This window comes from Abramis brama (genome assembly GCF_963993115.1).
Source record: "Abramis brama genome assembly, chromosome: 13".
NCBI classification, from domain to species: domain Eukaryota; kingdom Metazoa; phylum Chordata; class Actinopteri; order Cypriniformes; family Leuciscidae; genus Abramis; species Abramis brama.
The window spans coordinates 4,432,222-4,456,197 of record NC_139975.1 but is presented as its reverse complement, the minus strand read 5'-3'; the positions used below and the strand labels follow the sequence as shown (position 1 = coordinate 4,456,197).

The 23,976-nt window shown below is 36.0% G+C and overlaps 1 protein-coding gene across 5 annotated transcripts in view; it reads right to left on the bottom strand.

Annotated features, from left to right (window-relative positions):
* The window catches only part of kcnip1a (Kv channel interacting protein 1 a), a 101,326-nt gene that overhangs the window by 29,192 nt on the left and 48,158 nt on the right, over positions 1–23,976 (bottom strand). Inside the window, exon 1 of one of the 5 annotated variants that reach the window (XM_084133507.1) lies at positions 19,348–19,674. The exons of 1 other annotated variant lie outside the window; for it this stretch is intronic. In XM_084133507.1, coding sequence (XP_083989633.1) covers positions 19,348–19,438 — 91 coding nt within the window. In that variant the 5' untranslated portion in view covers positions 19,439–19,674. Of the gene's footprint in view, positions 1–1,218; positions 1,465–19,347; positions 19,675–23,976 lie in introns of those variants that run through there. 3 more of the 5 variants (XM_084133510.1, XM_084133511.1, XM_084133509.1) reach the window with 3 other exon arrangements.

Below are 23,976 nucleotides of genomic sequence, written 5' to 3'. Positions count from 1 at the left end.
ACCCTGAACCCCATGGTTTACACTGATGTTAAAATAACAGCTCTTATGCTACAGTAAAACACTGCTCTTCACTTTCAGAAGCTGTAGGGATGCTTTCTTCTCACAAAAACGAATGTGAAACATGGATGTTGGAACACATATCATTTTCAGTTTTTAAATACATGTACATATAGTTTACATTTATTTTACACACTTAAAGCAATATCGGATCACATATCGAATATAGCATTATTTAACGCACGTTTCTTCAAGAAGATATTTTGAAGAATGTCTGTAACCAAACAGTTGATGGACCCCATTGACTTCCATAGTATTTTTTTTCCTACATTGGAAGTCAATGGAGCAACTGTTTGGATAGCCACATTATAATATCTTAAGATATTATAATAAGAAATAAATTCATACAGGTTTGGAACAACAACTTGAGGGCGAGTAACCTAAACGATGACAGCATTTAAATTTTTAAGTGAACTATTCCTTTAATGTGTATCTTCCGCTCAGATCACTGTGTTTGCGTGAACACTGAAGACAGCCAAAACAACAGGTGCTGATGTCTCTCTCTCCATCTATTCTGTCTTGCAGGTTCTCGGACATGAGCGATGGGTCGGGACCCTTCAGACGTGCACACAAAAACACATCAATTTGCCATCGCCCCGTTACCATGACAACAGTGCTTCCAAGGTAACAGGCGGGAACGGAGCGGGTGTGCGAGTAGAGTTTCAAACACATATGCATACATGACCCGACATCAAAACACACACACATACACGCGCGCGCGCACACGCATCAGGCACGCTCTGTGCTCTCCTGCAAGCTGTTAACTCGCTCCACATTAAAAACACTACGCAGCTTCATGAATCATGAGTCACGCAATGCGTGCGTGTTTCAGCGTTTACTTTATTAAAGAGCAGAATCACTGGCGTCAGTCAAACGGCACTTGTTGCACAGCTCAGAGAGGATGTGTGTGAGTCATCTAATTACTGAAAAAACACACACACACACACACACACGCATGCAACGCAAGGATGCACACACATACAAACACACACATGCATGCATGCTATTCAAGGATGCACATACAAACACACACATTCAGGCATGTTATTCAAGGATGCACACGCAGTTTGAGTCTGGTATATGTGAAGTTCTCGGTCTACCTGTCTGTGTGCGTGCGAGACAGACAGACAGACAGACAGACAGAGTGAGTTCTCGTCTTACCTCTCGATGGTCGTCGCTGTCTCGTCTGTAAGCTCAATGTACCGACAACCGCCCCCATGTTGTAATAGTCGTTAGTGCGTGTGTGTGTGTGTCCGTCACGTGCGTTTTTATCAGTCGCTCGCTGTGTTTCTCTGTCCAAACATCATTCCGTCTCTTCTGAATCTAATCTATCGCTCCTGCCTCAAACTGCTCCTTTCTGCCTCGGTTCACCCCTCCCTCCACAAACCCTCGTTCTCGCTCTCTCTCGCTCCTTCTCACATACGCACTTGTTCATCTTTACTCTCCATCTCACCAAAACATGTCTGGATATTTTTTTTTTTACCCCCTACATTTATGTGTGCGTAAGAAATTATATTTTGAATGAAAAAAATAACTTTGGGACAATTAAGATTTGTTGCAATGAGATTTGAAAATATTTTTGTTTGACATTTTAAAGACAATTAAGCACCTTCCCCCTAAATTTTAGTTTTTTTAAATCATAAAACAAATAAAGCTTTTTTTGACATTCTAATGACAATTAAACACCATCCCCTAAAATAAAAAAAATATGATATATATCATATATATATATCATATTTTTTTTATTTTAGGGGATGGTGTTTAATTGTTGTCGACCTTTTAAATCTGACTTGATGTGAGTTGGTAAATCTCACAAAATCAAGTAAAAAAAAGAACTGATTCACATTATTGTAATTCATGAGTTGAAGTGTATATATATATATATATATATATATATATATACACTTCAACTCATGAATTACAATAATGTGAATCAATATTGAAAATTACAAAATAAAAAAACTTAAGAGTTTTCTTCAAAAAATCTTTTGGGCCAAAAAAAACATTTTTTATTCATTTCATTTTTTATGCAATTCTTTATCAGTTCTTTTTTTTACTTGATTTTGTGAGATTTACCAACTCACATCAAGTCAGATTTAAAAGGTCGACAACATTGACATGCTGCCTTGAGCCATTCTTTAAGCCAAAAATCGAAGCCAGCAATGCATAAATCCTTAATGCGCCATCCCAGAATGCACTGCAACATTAATGAAAAGTTTCACCCAAGATTGGTGGACAACCTGAGAGAAATATACTGTACATTTTGTTCAATACCAAAAAGTAGCCAAAAATAGGTGTGAGTGACGTCTTCTGTTGCTGCCTAACATGCTTTATATGTAGACAGTTAAAGCGTAAAGAGATAAAGTGCATGTTTTCTGATCAATCGTGAGGAAACATCTGCCAAGAACGTCAATGTAAGAGCGCCTATAACACCCTCCTGCTGATTCATTAGCATTCCAATGACTTGAAATCACACCGTCGTTAATTATTAATGAACAGTCATGATATGAATCATCATAAAATGAAACCACAGGATTAATTAAGATTATAAGCGTATAACATGTTAGGTCTTCTTCGGATAAAAGGTCTGAACCCAAGCAGGGTGGGTGATGTGGATGTGTTCAAAATACTGTCATATCAATGCATACGGTTTCATAAACTGTTATGAAATATGCAGTATATAGTGCACAGTATGCAGTGACCCTAGACGTATGTTTCCTACAACTCACTCTTAATAATGAAGGTTCTTCATTGGCATCGATGGTTTCTTTCCATCACAGAATCTTTCCATTCTGCAAAAGGTTCTTTATAGTGGAAAAAGTTTTTTTTTTAGATTATTAAAATGTTCTTCACACTAGACCTGTCGCAATAATCAATATATCGACTTATCGCACCATATACATGCACAATAATATTTTGGTGACAATATATCGCCGATTATGTTTACATGATAAAACATCGACAGGTGAAAAAAGGCGTCTTTGGGGCATTATAGTGTTATCTTGCCAACTACAGTCAGTTTGGAAGAATAAGTCCAAATGCACTTGATTTCAAAGCCGCAATCCAATGTTCTGGTGCAAATATCTATGGAAGCATATGGGTAGAAATATTCAATTTGAAATGTAATATGCAAAATGACAATGCAAAATGTAAAATGGCAATGCATTTCTGTATTTAAATTTACATTTAGATTGTATGCATTTTCAATTTGCTACATTCATTGCGGGACATTTAATGAAAATGCAATCGCAAGTGTCTTAACTGTGAGCGTAAATGCAATTAACATTTAAATGATCATTTTGCATGTTAAAATGCAACTTATAAAGCATTAAAATATATGTATTCAATTTACATATTAAAACTATGAAATGGCAAATGTGAATTATATAATATTTTCATTTTGCACCAGACGTTGCACAAATGTAATGGAAAATGTCAATTTAAATATGGAAATGCATTGCTATTTTGCATTGTGCATTTCAAATTGAATATTGCTACCCATTTGCTTCCATAAATATCAACATCACAGCGGAAAATGGTGCACACTAATAAACAAGTAATAAAAACTCAGTGAGTGTTTTAGCGCAATTTTCTCACGTCATGGAGACTAAGACATAACACTAAGAGATAGTTTTATAGGTGAAAAGGCAATATTTTTCTTATTTCCCTTCATATAAAGTTTTAATTAATTTTTGAAGCATAAAGGAAAGATTTTTGATCAATTCTTTTTTTCTAATATTATTGTAAATTTTAGAAGCTATCGATTGCAATTTGTTTCAACTCGATAGCTATTATGGTTGCCGAGAAATTTGCAAAAAAATGATTTTTTTTCTGGAATTTCCAGGAAATCCAAAATCTTTTCCTGGATTTTTTTTGTGCGTTCCCGAGATTAGACCTTCCTTAACATAATGCCGAAAACCCGAAGTCTCTAGGTGGTCTGGTTGAGGTGTAGATAGAAGTGCAAGATTGGTGCGCACAGACAGAACAGAAATCATGAGTTAACAATCGCAATTTTGTCCGGTGGAAAATTGCGCTAAAAATAGTTTTATCAGCAGATATGGCCTGTTGAGGAATCTGTGCCATTGTTCATATGAACATCTGAGTGCTAAGTAGGATTTGTGTTTTTCAGCAATAGTGTGAACTCTTACTTTACAGAGAAAAGAAACAGAGAAAAATATGTAAATGCAAAATCTTCATAAATGCCTTTTGTGCATTTGCAAGCGTGTTTTTTCTTTCTTGTTACTTTTCACTTTTTTTCATAAAGTGTTTATTTACTATTTATTCAAGTTTTTTTAGTTAGGATATTTATTTATTTTTACTCTTAATTTCCATGATCTAAAGAATTAAAAGGTTGTTGTCATTTGAAAGTGTGTATAGGGCTACTTGCATTATTATGCTGTTGTATTTTGATTATATATTCAGTGGCATAAAATGGTCTTAAAATGGCAATAATATGGTTTAATCGCAACTATTTCTGGGACAATATATCGCACAACAAAAAGTAGTTATTGTGACAGGCTTACTTCACACTAATACAATTATTTTTTCTTTTTAATAACTGAAAGGTTCTTTAGGGAACCAAAAAGTCTTCTTGGGCATCACTGGGAAAACTCCTACTGGAAGTTTATTTTTAAGAGTGAATAAGATTGAACTCACTTGAGACGAGCTCAAGAGTTATCGCTCAAGAGACTTACACAATTATGAGATATGATTCCAGTGGATCATTTATGTAAGGGATAATACAGTAAAATAAGCCCTGATAAGGTGATCCACTAGGCATTTGCATGAAGAGGTTTATCTTAATGTTATGATTGCATATGATCCCACTTATTACACAGAGACTTGTTCTGCCCAGTTGGGTTTGTGTTGATGAGACATGGATCAAGAGGCTGACAAAAACTGCAAGTGCGACATTTTGCACCTTGACAAACACAATCAGCAAGAGTCTGGCAATTAGCGAAAAGCAAGGCCCTGTTTACACCTGGTATTAAAATGTGTTTTGGTCGATCGGATCACAAGTGGACGGCACTAAATACAGGTGTAAACAGGGTCTAAACGCACTCGACCGGCGTTTGTAACAGTGGTGTAAACGCTCATGTGGTCGAACAGCCACAAATGAGCGCCTGATTTCACAATCGGTTATAAATGTCTGTCTGTTTTATTTCAACGAATGATTCGCTCAAACTCTACGGTGTTTACGTAGAATAATCACGTAACATAGGAGAGTATAAGGAAACACAGAAAGGTCAATTTGCGATTCGTAAATACACGACAACCCGACTGAGAAGTAGGAGCTAAATTAGGGTGTGTTCACACTTGTAGTTCGGTTCGCTTGGTTTGTTTGGTCCAGACCCCCCAAAAAATAAAAAATGTAGTCCTGGTCCACTTGCGTTCACATTAGCACTTTAACACCGAACCTAAAGATACTGAACCTAAAGGCATAGGGATATGTTCACAACCTGACTGGTCGACTTCTATTACGTATATATTTTGCGACGGAACTTACTGAACATCTAAAACAATGCTGTGTTTTGGGATAAATGCTCTCGATATGTACATATGATGGCATTTTGACCAGCTGAGAACTCGTGAAGAGCTTATAAAGGACTCAAAACAGCGTCAGGAATCCCTCCGTCACACACACGCACACACTGTTCTGACGCCTGTACCCAATTGTAATGGGAAACATTACAACTATGACAAGAAAAAACAGGTATGCTTGAACGTTCTGTCCTTTTTAGGGTCACATCTTCCTGTTTTTGTTTCGATTACATATCTTTGGTCCGAGTTGCGTTTATATTTCATTCAAACTGCACCAGAGTTCGTTTGGAAGTGGACCAAGACTCTTTTCAGCGTTTCAGTCCACTTGTTTGGTGCGCTCCAGTTTGGATGTAGTGATGTGTCGGTCATGAACGATTCGTTCAATTTGAACGAATCTTTAATATGACTCGGGACTACCGAGTTGTCTCAGAGAGTGATTCGTTCATTTTGTGTTGACCGCGCATGCGCAACATCCTATAGGTACAGGGAACAGACATGATTAGTTCGAACCCGAAGTCAATAGACTCGAAACGTGAACTAATCAATTCTGTATCCGGTACTACAGACTACATAGCTCAGTTTATTGGGATGTCACGGGATGAACGAAAGGCTCAGATCGGGAGGTGAGGTAAACTAATAGACTGCATAGCCTGAAGACCAAGATAAATTAATTAATCGTTTCTGTTTCTCATAATTTGGCCTTTTCCTTGCATTGCAATTTTTTTCTTATTCTAAATGCGATCAATATTTGATGTGTTTGGGGAATTTGGCTATTAACATGTAACATTTTAAATACATTCTACTGAAATTAACAAAATGACTCGAAAAAAGAATCGTTAATTTTGATGAACGAGATTCAAAGATCCGAGTCAGTAAAATGATCCGAACCATTTTAAAGGGGTGGTATAATGCCCTTTTCACAAGATGTAAAATAAGTCTCTGATGTCCCCAGAGTGTGTGTGTGAAGTTTTAGCTCGAAACACCCCACAGATATTTTTATAGCATGTTAAAATTGTCACTTTTTGAGGGTGAGCAAAAACGCACCGTTTTGTGTCTGTTCCTTTAAATGCAAATGAGCTGCTGCTCCCGGCACAGGGGGCGGAGCTTCAACAGCTCCTGTTCTTTTACCTCACACACACACATACACACTGAAAATTTCAAAAACTTTTTGCCTTTTATGTTCAAACCGGAGTCAGAAAGATGGAGAGACTCAAGAAGAAGTGACAACATGTAGAAGCAACTGGACATTTCTGAATGGTTAGTTGATGAATTTATGCAGCTTATGTGTAGTTATCTTCTAGTCATTGATTAGCATATTCTGTCTTGATAATCTATAAATCGTGTTCAGGGGGCGGGGTTTATGTAAATTCTAGGGTTGGTGATGTCACTAACCCGGGAGGAATGTGGTGTAGTCTCTACCAGCTGTTTGTTGTAGTCCTTAAAAAGCGATTTCTTTAAAAGCAAATATCTCCCTTTGCTTTGAACTTTGAGCGTCGTAACTTTGCAGATGTTGTTTATGCTCAAACAGCAACATTACACACTAACTAAAGTTAGAAAAGTGAAATCATAATCAACCACCCCTTAAAATCATTCACACGTATCCAGATGAAGAGCAATCGCACAAGGGTGCGTTTTAATCCAACCAAACATCCTTAGCGTCCCTTTAACTAACATCGTTCCCAGTTCCTGCGCTGCGAACACGCCAAAAATATTTATAATAACTATGAAAACGTTCCTCCGGTGTGAAAGCCCATTTAGACAACTACTTTTCTGGATGATTGGTCTACTAGAAAAAAATTTATTTGTGCAAGCTTTACTACATTAAATAAAATAAAATGTAAATAAATCAAACAAATTTATTAATGTATTAAATTAGAATAATGAATTTATTAAAATTCATTAAAGTAAATAAAATAATTATATACAATTTAAATGTAATAAATTAAAATTAATATTCAATAAAATAAATAAAATAATTTAGATGCAATATTTTAATTTAAGGAAAAAGAAAGAATCTGGTGTCATACGAGAAACATGTAATCTGTTGTCTGGAATAAAAAGGCACATAATAAGCTTATTTAATAATTAAAAACGTCATAAAGATCTAAATAATGTGGATTGTAAGAATGCTAATAACTGAGATGGATGGATGTACACGAGGTTTCATGTGTTCCTCCAACAACAGAGATGAAAAGGTGGATCCTTTCCAAAAGACAGAATTTCATAAATCTGAATGAAATACTTCCACAGCGGAAAAAAATAAGTTTGATTAGAAAAAGAGTGGCATCGCTTCAGGACATTCCATCAGAGACAGAATAACGCTGAGATATGAGGGCTGAGACGCCCATCTCCCCGTCTCTCTCTTTCTCTCTCAACAGAAACAGAGAGAAATGCGTTTTTCTCCAGACATGATACGAGTGTTTGATGTTTTACACCCGGCAGTGTTTCAATAAAGATTGGAAATGGAAGATGAGGCGACAGAGCGAAAAGAGAGAGAGAGAGAGAGAGAGAGAGAGAGAGAGAGAGAGAGAGAGAGAGAGAGAGAGGGAGGAAGCAAGAGAGTAAGAGAGAGAGCAAGAGAAAGAGAGAGAGAGCGAGAGAGAGAGAGAGAGAGAGGGAGGAAGCAAGAGAGAGAGCAAGAGAAAAAGAGAGAGAGAGAGAGAGAGAGAGAGAGAGAGAGAGAGAGAGAGAGAGAGAGAGAGAGCGAGAGAGAGAGAGAGAGAGAGAGAGAGAGACGGCCTCAATAACATACTGTCGTCCCTGTGGAAGGGAATTGGCTATAGAGTTTTATTACAAGGTCGCTAACAGAAGGGATGAGAAAGACAGAACATGTTTTGATTGAATAGTTGTTGCCGCCTATTTCTACACAATGATGTCAGTCAAACGGAGTGAAGAAAACATGAATATAAATGATGCTGCTCACTCGCGTGTGTTATGAAGAGCTATAGGCAATATATACACCATAGCAAATATTTACAGCCTTATGTTTTTGCTCTGCGAGACTTAAAGGAACGACGTGAGGATGAGTAAATGATGACAGATATATATATATATTTAGGTAATGAGGTAACTACATGTACTTACTATAGGATTAGGGTTTGGTTGAGGGTTAGATGCATGTAATTATGCATATTTTACTCTCATTACTATGGTAAGTAGTAAGTACATGTAACAAGGACACTGTCAAATAAAGAGTTACCATAAAGTGCTAATGGCATTTCTATTTAACTTTCGAATCAAGTCCATGATTTGTTTTATTGTTCACATGGCACGTGCCACAAAAGTCAAACGTGACCGAGGGGCACAAAAAAAAAAAATATAATCAATAAAAATAATTAACATTTAAACTAAATTAAATGAAAAAGGTGTAACATCTTAATACTAAATGGGTCTAAATGTTTGTACATGGTGGACTTCTACATTTCCCAGCAAGGATCCAACAACTAAAACACGATGTTATTAACGATGTAACATCAATGATCTGCTAAAAGCGTGTTGTACTATATAGGGATCACGTTTGGTTGAGGGTTAGTTGCATGTATTGAATTATGCATAATTTACTGTTATTACTATGGTAAGTATGTGTAACACATGTAATAAGGACACTTTATTTTACAGTGTTCACATAAAAATGTAAAATCTGTCATCATTTACTCATCCTCATGTCGTTCCAAACCTTTATTTCTGCGTCGGAACACAAAAGATGCTGTATTTTGATGAATGCTGGTGTTCAAACAACATTGGACTCTATTGATTGTCACTGTAATGGATGGAGAAAAAAAAAATCTATTTCTGCAGATGAAAGGAAGTCATACAGGTGTGGAGCTAAAAATTAAATCACAGTATTTTCATTTTTGGCGGAGAATGCCTTTAATAATGTGACTTTTTTTCCAATTATTATTTGAAAAATTATTATTTTTATCCAATTATAATTTTTTTATAATTATTATTTAAACCTAACAGTCATTATTATACATATGTATAATATATATACTAGAATATATATATGTGTATGTATGTGCGTGTGCGTATATATATATGTGTGTGTGTGTGTGTATGTATGTATGTGTGCGTATATACATGTGTGTGTGTGTATGTATGTATGTATGTGTGTGTGTGTATGTATGTGTGTATGTATGTATGTGCGTGTGCGTATATATATAAATATATATATGTGTGTGTGTGTGTATGTATGTATGTGTGTGTGTGTATGTATGTGCTTGTGCGTATATATATATATATATGTATGTGTGTGTGTGTGTGTGTGTGTGTGTATGTATGTGCTTGTGCATATATATATATATATGTGTGTGTGTGTGTGTGTGTGTGTGTGTATGTATGTGTGTATGTATGCATGTATGTGCCTGTGCGTGTATATATATATATATATATATATATTAAAATATTTAAATGCAAACAAAAACTATGACAATCTTGTTGAAGGCATAAGTAATGAAGGTATGTTTTCCACTTTTTTACTAAATAAATACAAGGAAGAATTCTATTTAAATGAATTTCTTTCATATGCACTCATTTATAATATATTTCAAAGAACGGCAATATTTACCTACACATATTTTGATAAAACAAGTTAATAAAATGCCACACAAAGACTTCAGTGAACTTTAAATGATAAGGGAAACGATTCAATAAAACAGCCAGCTTCAATTGATTCAAAGAAATAAATCATATTAAAACTTATATAGTGCCAAATACTGTTGTATTTAGTCAAATATACTGTAAATCACACTGACCAGAACAACAAAACCATTCATTTCAGCATAAATCACTTCACATCTGTTATTCTTACTGGACATGATGGAACAAATAAGAAAAAGAAAACCCTGTGTGTGCATAATAAAAACCATTATGTAATTCATTTATGAATCGTTTTCCAATTAAGCTAAGTAAAGCAACACACACACACACACAATTATAAAGTCTATCTGAAAGGACTGTGTTATGCAGGCCTCAGTAATTACTATGCATACGACAGCATAAATCAAATGTAATTTTTAAAAGCACACATATTAATTCAACAAACAATCACACACACACACCAAATATGCACAGATTAGCTCGACTAAATCTATTCCGTCGGGTGGAAAATGGAAATATGATTAAATGAACATTACATGGCCTAATTGTTCAGATCTCAGAAGTAAATCTTGTATAACGTATAAATTATTAGCTTAAATTCTGCCAAACATTGTGCCGGATCTCAAGGATGAAATTTTCACCCGATTCATAAATCATGTCATGCAATCCTATTAAAAAAAATTTTTTTTATTGAATCTTTATTGAAACACTGCCGGGTGTAAAACATCAAACACTCGTATCATGTCTGGAGAAAAACGCATTTCTCTCTGTTTCTGTTGAGAGAGAAAGAGAGAGACGGGGAGATGGGCGTCTATTTTTCTAAATAGTACCGTGGAAACTAACATTTCTGCAAAAATACTTTATTGTTTTGACTGAATAATTGACAAGATGTGGTCCTTGAGTGTTTCGTAGCTGCGGTCGAGTGTGTGTGCACTGCATGTGTGTGTGTGTGTGTGTAGAGGTAAGGAATAACTGATGAAGGACTGATCAATTATTGAAAATGACAGAACACATATATAGCGCTCCATAAACGTTTTAATTATTCCACTTACTTCATGATTACCATGTACAGGCTCATACAATGTGTTATGCATTTTAATAGGTTTTTATAATTACCATAATAATAATTATTATTATAATTATTATAATTATAATAATCATTATTGTTAAATTAAGTTTATTTTATTATAGTTACTAATAAATATAAATATATATATATATATATATATATATATATATATATATATATATATATATGTATGTGTGTGTGTGTGTGTCAATAATATAAACAACACAAAGAATTATGTTATGTAATAAGTTACTATTATCATTAACATAATTACAGTTAAAATAATAATAATAATTATTATTATTATATTTAAATAGTTCAATGTAATTATATTATTCTTATAATTAATATTATATTAAGAACAATTATAATTACATTTTCTTTTAAATGTATTATTATTATTAATTATATTAAATGTAATTATATTATTGTTATTAATATTATTAACAACAACTACAATAAAACATAGTTATATAACACTTAATTATATCAAATATAATTATAGTATTGTTATTAATAATATTATTAACAACTTAATATTATTAATAACTTAATCACTTATTGCTCTTCCTCTAATAAAAGTGGTAAATGGCTGACATTAAAATAAATATAATAATATAAAAATAAATATAAATATGAATAAAAAGTAGAACTTCTGGATTTCTTCCATGACTACTAATAAAGAACTCAATAAGGGAAACTAGTATACTAGTTGACATATTAGTACAAAATAACAATTAGCGCGTGCCGCTGGTTTCCCACAGCTGATGCACGTAGAGCTCGGAAGATCTGCATTTGCATACAAAAAAAAAAACTATCAAATGTGCCGTGGTACAACAATATATATATATATATATAACCAGGAATATGGATCTTAGTTTTTAGACATCCACTATGCTAAAAACCAACCAACTTTTGCAACCCTTGAGGAAGCTTGTACATTGTGAAAATATTTTGTTTGTTTTAGAAGAAAATACCATTTCAAGGTTTGTTCAATGTTTTATTTGTGAAATTTGACAATTTCTCAGTGAAAACTGCAAAGTAAACATCAAATTTACAGTACACACACATAGGCGGTGGCACACATACACACAGGCACACAAACACACACTCTCTCACAAAGACACACACACACACACAGGCACACACACACACACACGCACACACACAGGCAGTGGCACACATACAGGCACATACACACAGGCACACACACACACAGGCACACACACACACAGGCACACACACACACAGGCACACACTCTCTCACACACACACAGGCAGTGGCACACACACAGGCACACACTCTCTCTCTCACACACACACACACAGGCAGTGGCACACATACAGACACATACACACAGGCACACACACACAGGCACACACTCTCTCACACACACACACACACACACACAGGCAGTGGCACACATACAGGCACACACGCACGTACGCACACACAGACAGGTACACACACACACACAAACAAACGCACTTATACTGTGACTTATACTGACGGATAGTAATCTAGAATTTATTTACTCCAGCCATTAGTTATTAGTGGAGGATAAACATGTAATCCCACAGCACAGACCAGTGTGTGTCTGCATCCCGGCAGTGATCTGTCAAAAACATATACAATTATAATACTTTAGTGATTTAAAGCTAGTTTGAATCTCCATAAACGCCTATATTAATGCGGTAGACATTAGAGACATTAGTTTTGTTGCGAGGCAGAGAAATGAAAAAGCAGGAGAAAGAAAGCGGATGTGTAGTTCTGTCACCCACTCGTTTCATTCATTGCCTTTCCTCTTTTCTTGCTATCTTGACCTGATTTTCCTCTCTCTCTCTACGGAGGTCTCAGTGAAGAGTCGCATGCCTTTATGTAATGGATGAATCATCTGTATAACGTCTGCCATTTCAGGGCCGTTAAACTCATACAGCTGGAAGATGGAGAGAGAGAGAGAGAGAGAGAGAGAGAGAGAGAGAGAGAGAGAGAGAGAGAGAGAGAGAGAGAGAGAGAGAGAGAGAGAGAGAGAGAGAGAGAGAGAGAGAGAGAGAGAGAGAGAGAGAGAGAGAGAGAGAGAGAGAGAGAGAGAGAGAGAGAGAGAGAGAGAGAGAGAGAGAGAGAGCCCACAACCTGTTTGATCAACAGCCCATAAAACAGCCGTGTGATAAACACATCTTCTGTGTGTGTGTGTGTGTGTGTGTGTTCACCTGTCCTCCGCTCGCTTTCTGGACAGAAACATCTAGAACAGAAACTCAAGATTGCTTTCCACATCGTCAGGTTTTCTTAAAGGTGTTAATATACTCTCTCCTAACTTCACTTAATCTATAGACTACAACAAAATCACGGTGTAAACACTATTGGCACAGCAACACTGACTCAAGGGGCGGAGCTAACTATTTGACCAACCAATGGCAGACGGGGGTGTGTTCGGGACCAAGACCAAAATGAAGGCTATACATACACACTACTGTTCAGCTGTTTCTTTTAAAAAGAAATGTATACTTTTATTCAGCAAGGACACAATTCAGGTTTGCCATCACAGGATGAACTACATGAGTATAGTCTGATGACAAACTTTGATGTTGGCTTGACAAAGCCAGGTCTAAAAGTTTAAAATAACTTTGAAAAGCTTAAGTTTGAAGGTTTTACTCAGAGAAAGTAAAAAAAAAATTACTAGCATGTTTTAACATGTTGCGAACATGAATTTACACGTGGAAAGCATGATTTAACATATTGCAAGCATGAATTAGCATGATTTAGCACATTTTTAGCCTGTTTTAACACATAGTTGGCATGATTAACATGTTTTAACACGTTAACATGAATTGACAAGTTGTCATCATAATTTAACATGTTGCTGACATGTTTTACCACGTTGCTAGCATGATTTAGCACGTTGCTGGAATGAATTAGCATGTTTTAACACATTGCCGACATTAATTTACATTGAATTAGCATGTTGCTAGCATGATTTAGTACCTTGCTAGCATTAATTAGCATGTTTCTAACATGTTTTAACACATTGCTAACATGATTTAGCACTTTGCTAGCATGACTTAGCATGTTGATCATATGTTTTGGGACGTTGTTAGCATGATTTAACACATTGCTAGCCTTTTTTAACAGGTTGTTCGCATGATTAACATGTTGCTAGCATGAATTAGCATGTTGATAGCATGTTTTAACACGTTGCTAACATGAATTAGAACGTTGCTAGCCTGTTTTAACGCGTTGCTAGCATGAATTATTAGTGTAAATATAAATCTAAACAAGTATTTTGCTTCAAGTACGGTATTTTCAGAAAAGATAGACAAATTTTAACATCAATTTATTTTTATTGAAAAAAAAAAAAGGTTTTGTCACTATAACAATGTGATTATTTACTTATTTTTAATGCATATTAGGGAAAAACTATGGAAGCTTGTTTCCACCACAGAGTGAAAAATAAAGCTAATTGCGACTTTTTAATCTCACAATTCTGACTTTTTATCTCAGAATTACGTGATATAAAGTCGCAATTGCAGGTTATAAAGTCAGAATTATGAGATATAAACTCGCAATTGCAAAAAATATACTTAAAATTCTGACTTTTTTTCCTCAGAATTGCATGTTTATATCTCGCAATTCTGACTTTATAATACGCAATTGGGAGATATAAAGTCAGAATTGCAAGATATAAAGTCAGAATTGCGTGATATAAACTATTCTGAGGTAAAAAAAGAAAAAAAAAAACTTTGGACTTTACTGTATATCTCACAATTGCGAGATATAAACTCGCAATTATTTGTTATAAAGTCAGAATTGCGTTATATAAAGTCGCAACTGCGAGAAAAAAAGTCAGAATTCTGACTTTATAAGACACAATTGCAACTTTATTTCATGCAATTCTGACTTTATATCTCGCAATTCTGACTTTATAAGACACAATTGCGACTTTATTTCACGCAATTCTGACTTTATATCTCGCAATTCTGACTTTATAACACGCAATTCTGACTTTATATCTCGCAATTCTGAGAAATAAAGTCAGAATTGCGAGATGTAAACTCGCAATTGTGAGATAGAAAGTCGCAATTATCTTTTAAAATGTTTTATTCTGTGGTGGAAACAAGCTTCCATAAAAAACAGTAGCGGTCATTACGAACAGCATTATAGCAGTGAAACCGCACCAGTTACAAAACCTGAACACATTGTGATTTTAATCCACAAGTTTTAATTTTGGTGGCTAAATATGAGCATTTCAACATATGTTCTACAAAATGGACAAAAAAGCATGACTTTCTTTAGTAAGTGGTTACATTTTAACTGGTCAAACAATCATTATAGTTTGGTTTAAAACACCTACCGTTGCTGTTTCTGATGACGTTCTCAGCTGTTTTATTCACCTGCCAAAACTCATTTTTACCTTCATTTAACATTTGGCAAGTGTTTTATATTGGGCGCTGGGCGTGTGTTTACAGCCATCCGCTGATGCAGAGATTACACTTTCAGTGGGAGGAAAAAACATGTGCTACAGCTTCAGTGCCTGATGCCCGTCCACTTATTAATGAGCCAATTTGAGCCATTCATGCTGTGATGTTGCATCCAAAAACCACCACAAATCATGACATTTGACCCTGTCCTCTACTGTATATACACCATTGCATTGTGTTTTTTATTCACAACAACATAATTCAACATGCATTACCAACCTATGCATTATATGCATATTTTCTATTGCAATGGACAGATGTGTAACTCAAAATTCATCACTTTGGCATGTATTATATTCTTGATATTCAAGTAAAATTAAATATTATATTATATTCCTTTGTGGTTTAATTATTTATGCATCATAGGGTTAAATCAAAAGCAGCTAAGTGGCTTTGTCTGTGTGAATTGAAGATAAGCAACACATGCATTGCATATACACACACACTCACTAACACACACAGGCATACACACACAGACAAGCACGCACACATAGGCACACACACACACAGGCAGACATACAGGCGTGCACACACACAAGCACACGCACACACACAGGCACAAACTCCCTCACACACATACAAATACACAAGCACACACAGGCACACGCAGACAGGTATACACACACACACACAAACAAACGCACACACAGACACACACAAACACATGCACACACACATAGGCAGTGGTACACAGAGGCACATACACACAGGCACACGCAACGCAGGCACGCACACACAAATACACAGGCACACACAGACAGGTACACACACACACACACAAACAAACGCACACACACAAACACATGTACACACACATAGGCAGTGGTACACAGAGGCACATACACACAGGCACACACACACGCAACACACGCACGCACACAAATACACAGGCACACACAGACAGGTACACACACACACAAAAACAAACGCACACACAGACACACGCACACACACTCACACGCACCCGCACACACACACATGCACACACAGCCATGAAATACTTATGCTTCATTTAAAGGAATCTGAACAAATGGAGCCAATATTCCTCGACACGGAGCCCCGGGCCAAAAGTGCTTCATTACTGTGACTTATACTGACAGATAGTAATCTAGAATTTATTTATTCCAGCCATTAGTTATTAGTGGTGGATAAACATGTAATCCCACAGCACAGACCAGTGTGTGTCTGCATCCCGACAGTGATCTGAATGCTAATGCAGCCCACAGTCTGAGATCTGTGGTGAACGTCATATACACACTCAATGACCAACACACACATTCAATTATCAAAGCAACTATCTGAAACTTACAAGTGTACACTTACACCAATCAGAGAGTCGAAAAAAAGCTATAAAATAGCTCTTTGGCTCCGCCCACTCCCATGAAGCACTGCGAATGACTTAGTCGAGTCGATCTCCCTACACTCTCAAAATAGTGAAATGTTTGTATCCATTATGCATATTTTGTAATAAATGTAAAATATATTGTTTTTATACATAATCAACATTTGTAAATGATGATTAAAAAGAAAAAAAAAGAAAAAGAAAACTACCGGCACTGTTGCACGCTATAGCAACCACATAGCAACACCCTGGCAACCACCCAGAACACCATAGCATCAGAGCAAAAAGTTTTGTAAAAGAAAGTGGCACTTACATTCTCTTTGGAAATCTGTTGCTATGGTTACATTCATTACGGAGTTAGAGATGAAGACTGACTGTTCATACCGACATCATTCAATCCACTCTGGTCTGCAATTGTATGTAAACGACCATTTAAAAGGTCACTATTAAAGGTGCAGTCTGTAAGAATAACAGCTAGTGGTCGAAATGGGTACTGCAATCCAAATTCAAAATATCGGAGATCGTTGTTTCCCCCGCCTCCTCAGACTCGACGCTCACGTGGGTTGCCAGTTTGAGGACACGCAACAGGAACGAGCGCAATTGACAACGAAAGCCGAGGAGACTTACAGACTGTAAGTTAATGGGTTGATTTATCCGCGTTTTAATATGCTCTCGTTCATAGAGATTTTTAGACGGATATCGAGGCTTTTTAGGTTGTGTGGAATCTGTAATCTCTGACCCAGTTTGTTTGCTCATTTCCATGGCTGCGATACACTGTGTTTCCTGCCAACTGGCATCCCGGGGTGTCGAAATACTATAGAGACAGAGCGCAACGCGTCATAATCTGAAGGCCACGCCCACCAAGGGGGAAAACAATCCAACTGTCTCCATTGACTTTGCATTGCGAGAGGCTGCCTCCTTGTCATTTCTTGCTTCTAACAAAAGACAGAATCATGCATAAAAGCTGCTATGTGACAAGGTGTACAGCAAACAAGCTAAGAAACCCATAAATAAGTTTTCATAAGCTGTCGACCCCAAAAAACAAGCGTTTGAGGGCATAAAAGTGGATTTTATGTTAAATAATAAATAAAATAACTGTCTGTAGAAGTGTTTTTCCTAAATATCTGCAAACATATTATGGTATTTTTATGCTTTAGTAGAGTAAAAAAATTACAGCACCTTTAAATACAGTTTTCAATCTCAAACTCTGACTGTGAGCACTGCACTTTAAGCTATACTGTATATGAGAACAACACAACACATTACATTTGACCTTTGTAAAATTATTTCTTTACCCTTTTGGTTCCATTATTTTCACACACACACACACACACAAAACCTTATAGGCATAAACCTAAACCTTATAGATCTTCTGTAGCTCCGCCCCTTTTCTTCCGGTTTGTGTTTCCACCGCATGAAGGTAAGATCTTACGGATTTATTAATGAATCGCTTGTTTTAAAATCTTCCCAGTCTACTTACATTTATGACATCCGCATCAAACATTACAATACTCATGATAACTTTCATTAACTCTACAGTAAGTAAATCCACTTCATCAGCTAATTACTCTTTGACAGCGATGCTATAAAGAGCTACCAGAAGTTCAAACACGAAATTGTAAAGATGGCTGCGCGCTGGTTTCTGTGGCGCATACGGTCTGTAGCCTATAATTTCTGATTTTCATCAAGGCACGCACACACACACACAGATAGCGGGTGATTAAATGCTAGATTGAATACCATAACCTTTCATAGACCATCAGCTCATTGTGTATTTACACAACGTCTCGTCCGGGAACATCTCATCTCCCATAGAGACAGTGAACGCACACGCGAGAGAGAGAGAGAGAGAGAGAGAGAGAGAGAGATCTATGAATGAATAACATTCATGAATAACCATTGTTTTACCCTGAAGTCACACAAACAAACTCCTACTAAACAAGAGCATATTCTCTCTCATTCACGTTTGTTTGTAAAGGTTAATGCACTTCGCGTTTTATTTATTGCATATCATCAAACCAACAAAATTGAAACAGGTGGGGAAAAAAATCCCACAGACACACAATCGGAGGAATCCAGAAATCATGACCAGAAGATCACAGAGACGCAGTAAACAACCACCTAGCAACCGTACTAAAAAACACCTTAGCAACCCCAAAACAAAGCCCTAGCATCATACCAGCAAGTTTTCCATGTGAAAAAAAATTAATAATGTAGAAAGCATAGTTAGATTTGACTGCACACACATGCACAGTCCACTTACCTTTGCGATAGTTGTCCTGTTTGCCCTGCATGGAGAAGGTTCCCATGATGAGACCCATAACTGCGTCTGTGGCTACACACACCTGTAGCATGAGACAGCAACTCGCTCAGATCAGAGCGAAACGTGTGTTTGTTGACGGTACTTCAGCGTGTGTGTGTGTGTGTGTCTGCGCTCACATCATAGATCCTTCCTCCCTCTCCTCTCTCTCTCTCTCACACACACTCCTTTCTTTATCCTCCTCCATCAATGCATATTAATCTTTCTCTCTTTCTGTCCGTCCAAATCTCTTTCTCTCTTTCTCTCTCTCGTTCTCCCACCCTGGAGACAAATAGAAAGAGTGCGAGAGAGAGTTAATTTCAAAAAGGAAGAGGACGACGACAACCAGGGAATGAGAAAAACCTCAGGAGACAGAAACTCTCTGGCAGAGGAATAAAGAACAGAGGAAGCGATTCTGGTGTGCGTTTCAGCGTGTGTGTCGTCATCCTAAAGCAGAAACGACAACCCAACCTTTTAGACAAAATCTCTCAATATTCGTTCATTTCACAGGGCTCAACATGAAGCTTCTCCAGCGGATTAAGGCAACAGAATGTGAATATAACAATTGAAACTAATAGATACTTCCTCAGGTCATTAATAACAGTATATTAAAGGTGCAGTAAGCAATTTCAGAGAAACGCTGTTGATATTTCAATTCACCAAAGCAAACACGTTACACGCCCATACCCAAAAGGATCACACCCCTTTTTTGATAGCTCCGCCCCCAAATTCAAGAACATGCTATGCAACACAGGCACCTACCCCCTGATGAGAGGACACGCCCCTTACACCTGATTGGCTGCAAGTGTGTTTTGGCGCTCGGTTCGATCCACTTTCAACAGCATTTCTAAGAAATCGCTTATAGCACTTTTAAGGTTACAAGTTTCCTGAAAGGGTATGTTTAAATGTGTAAATGATGCATCATCTAATTAAATATGCACTAATTTGCATACATTTGAACATATATTTGAACATTGGGAAACGACAGGTTAAAAAAATCTCGTTTTATTTTGTTGACATATTAGAGTTAAAGGTTTTTACTGAGTGGTTTTGGGGATTTTTGAATCAGAAAATACTGTCAACAGCCTGAAGAAAAAAATGTCACCATGTTTTTAGGAATAAAATATTCTATAAAAATCAGGTGAATAATATATGATCAAATCCAAAGTAAAAAAACTTCAGAATATAAAAGTGTATTTGTATTATAATTGAAAAGTACAGATGCAAATAGATAAGTGTAACAAACTAAACACTTAAATGTGTATTTTGGATGTTTTAGACATGTTATAGAAGCAAAATAGCCCCAAATCTTACAATTGATCAGAGCATTATTGTTTTGACTGTAGTGTCTCTTGCCTTAATTGTCTGAAACCTAAAAAAAACACTACACTTGTCACAAAATATTTTTGGTTTTACAAATGTTGCACGCACACACACACACACAAAAACCATCCAGTAAAATTTGATTTAGCTGTACTTGAATAATTTAACTTAATGACTGTAATTTTCTGTAGAGCCGCTTTACAGTTGAAATTGAAGTTGTAATTATAAATAAAATTACTGATTCCTGAAATTAAAAGACTTTGCGACTCTTAAAATGAATAAGTCATGATAACATATCTCAGCAAAATAAGTTAAGCAATGTTCAACTTTATTTTATAAATTTTACCAGATTCATCTCATTTTTTGTCAGTTAAATATAATTTAAGTTGAATTGACTTATATAGGCAAGCTAATTGTACTTAATTTAATTTTGTTACATTGTATTGTTTATATACTGTTTTAATATTTCATATTTTGATTTAGCTTTATTTTTATATTTTCGTTTTCATTTTAGTTTTAATGATATGCTTTTGCCATTTTTATTATTTTTTTGTTTTTTATATTTCTTCTAATTAACTTTTATTTCAGTTTTTGTAATTTCAGTACCTCAACATAAACCTATTTTAGTGTATTTAGTTGACAAGGCAACATTTATAATTTTTGTTCAAGTTCTTTAAGTTTAAGTTTTTCATCTAATATTTATATTTTTCTTTTATTTCAGTTTTATTACAATTAACAATTAAAAATGTATAATAGTTTAAGCTAACGATAACAACTGTTTTTATGTTTTTTATTATTATAAAGCTTTTTTAAAGCATTTTGTATAAAGCAATATAAATTAACATCAAAACTATATAAATAAACGTGAATTGACTCAACAACAATAAAACACCAGAACTTAGAAGGGGAAAAGGATAAAATGTGAAAACTTAAATTTCTGTCGGTCCAAAAGTAATACTTACTTCACAGAAATGAAAACAAAACCAAAACCTTCAATTGTGCTCAAGATTCTCATTTACTTTCTAATACGTGCCTCAAACAAAACCTCTCAGACTCTGTCAAATCCAGTGACTGATTTTGTTCCTCAAAAATGCTCTTTGTAGCTGTTGAGATGAAGCCATTTTGTGCAATATGCATCAAAAAATATGGGAATGATCTGTCTAAGACTGAGACAAAACAATATGAGCAAAGCATCAAAGCAAAGATTGTGTTTGATAGTTTTTTTGAGAACTAAAATCTCACTTTGCCATTGTGTTTATTGATGTTGTTTTAAGTTTATCTCAGTTGTGTTCAGAGCAAAACCCAACACAGACCAAAGACAGACACTGTGGATGAAACCCGGGTGAAAGAACAGTTTGAAATTAATGAAAATAAAATTATACACTCGAGAACAGCTTGTCTGCTTTGCACAAGTCTGTTCTCTGTATATCCGTTAGACTATAATTAGTGGACTATAAAGGGGTGGTTGATTATGATTTCACTTTTCTAACTTTAGTTAGTGTGTAATGTTGCTGTTTGAGCATAAACAACATCTGCAAAGTCACGACACTCAAAGTTCAAAGCAAAGGGAGATATTTGCTTTTACAGAAATCACTTCTTAAGGACTACAACAAACGGCTGGTAGAGACTACACCACATTCCTACACGACTACATAAATCGTGTTCAGGGGCGGTGTTTATGTAAATTTCCATCTAAAATTTACATAAACCCCGCCCCCTGAACACGATTTATCATCTGTCGGACACACGCTTTGAACATCTTCTGGACTGAGGCAGATGTGAGCTTTATTTTATGCCCTATAATATATATTTAATTCAAACTGAAATATTGATATTTTGAGAATGAATGTTTCAGTCTGTCCTGAGGGCTGTTGGGTGTCCTGTCACACTGCGTGGGCTGTGAACGTACATCACAACTTCACAAAACAACACATTCTCACGCAAAAATGCACCTACAAATGACACTAGAGAGTTTGTGAAGACAGGAATGCATGAGAATCAGGGCACTAGTACAAGACTGCAACTAAACCCAACTGCAAATAAAATTCTGTTCACACTCAGATCGCTTATAATAGAAATGGCATGATATATAAACCGCATTTAAAGCTGCAATATGTAAAAAAAAATTCGCCACTAGGGGTCGCTAACCTCTTACAATAACAAGGCGTCGTTTGATGACGCATAAGCGGAATTGTGGATCTTGTCGTAAAGCTGAAGGATAATAATGATAATGTTTATGGATGAGTGAATACACTGATGTGTTTAACATGACTGTGGGATGAAGCGGCGCGAGTGCTAATGAGAGACAGATCTCAGCGCCACACGCGAGTCCCGCGGATATAAAGGAATGACGACATTTAATCCTACCGAACTAACTTACCCGCTAGTGCTGAATAACACTCACACAGGGCAGTTTATTAGACGAATGAAACTTGTGAGGGAACGCAGCGCTGCTTCACTCGCTCTACACTATCACACTAAACTGCATTTGAGTGTGTTAAAGTTATAATGTTATTCTGTGTGTTAGTTTGTCTGTATGAGACTAGCAGTGAGCGAGATCAACATTAGCATAACATACTGATCATATTTTAACATTTCATCATGTTGAGCTGTATAACATTGATTAGTTTTATGTACATTAGCTCACCTCTACAAGTCAAGTCTAAGTTAGCCGCGGATGCTAGCTCTCGGCATCTCGAAAACGACACGCTGATATTGATCCTCGTTTTAGTTCTCCTTTTGTCCCAAAGTCTGCTTGCCATGCTCCATAATGTATGAACGAAACAACAACAGCGTGAGCGCGCCGCTAGACGTAACGCAGTTGTCCACGTCTGTCGCCATGGTTACTATGGGAATACTAGCAGAAACCAGGGATAACGCGGATATTACGTCAATGACAGGCGACACTGAACATGGACGAGCCATTATTTAAAACTGGAATTTCTCTGAAATTAAAAATCTTTGGGAACTTTTGGGATATTGTAAGAACACAACTGCAGGAAATATATCACGCTGTGCAAGTGATCTTTGGATATTTTATTACAAAATTCGTACATTTTGTACCTTTAATCAACGTCAAACAAATTTGACTTTTACATGAGTGGTTCTTTTTAGTGACTGGAAAACATGCAGCACGATCAGTGGAGTCTGATTCACGAACAAATAACTCTTATGAGACACGTTTTTAGTGAATCAAAAATATACAGCATGGTCCAGAGTAGTCGGACTCACAAACAAATTGAGTCGGTTCTACTTAAAGGATTAGTTCAC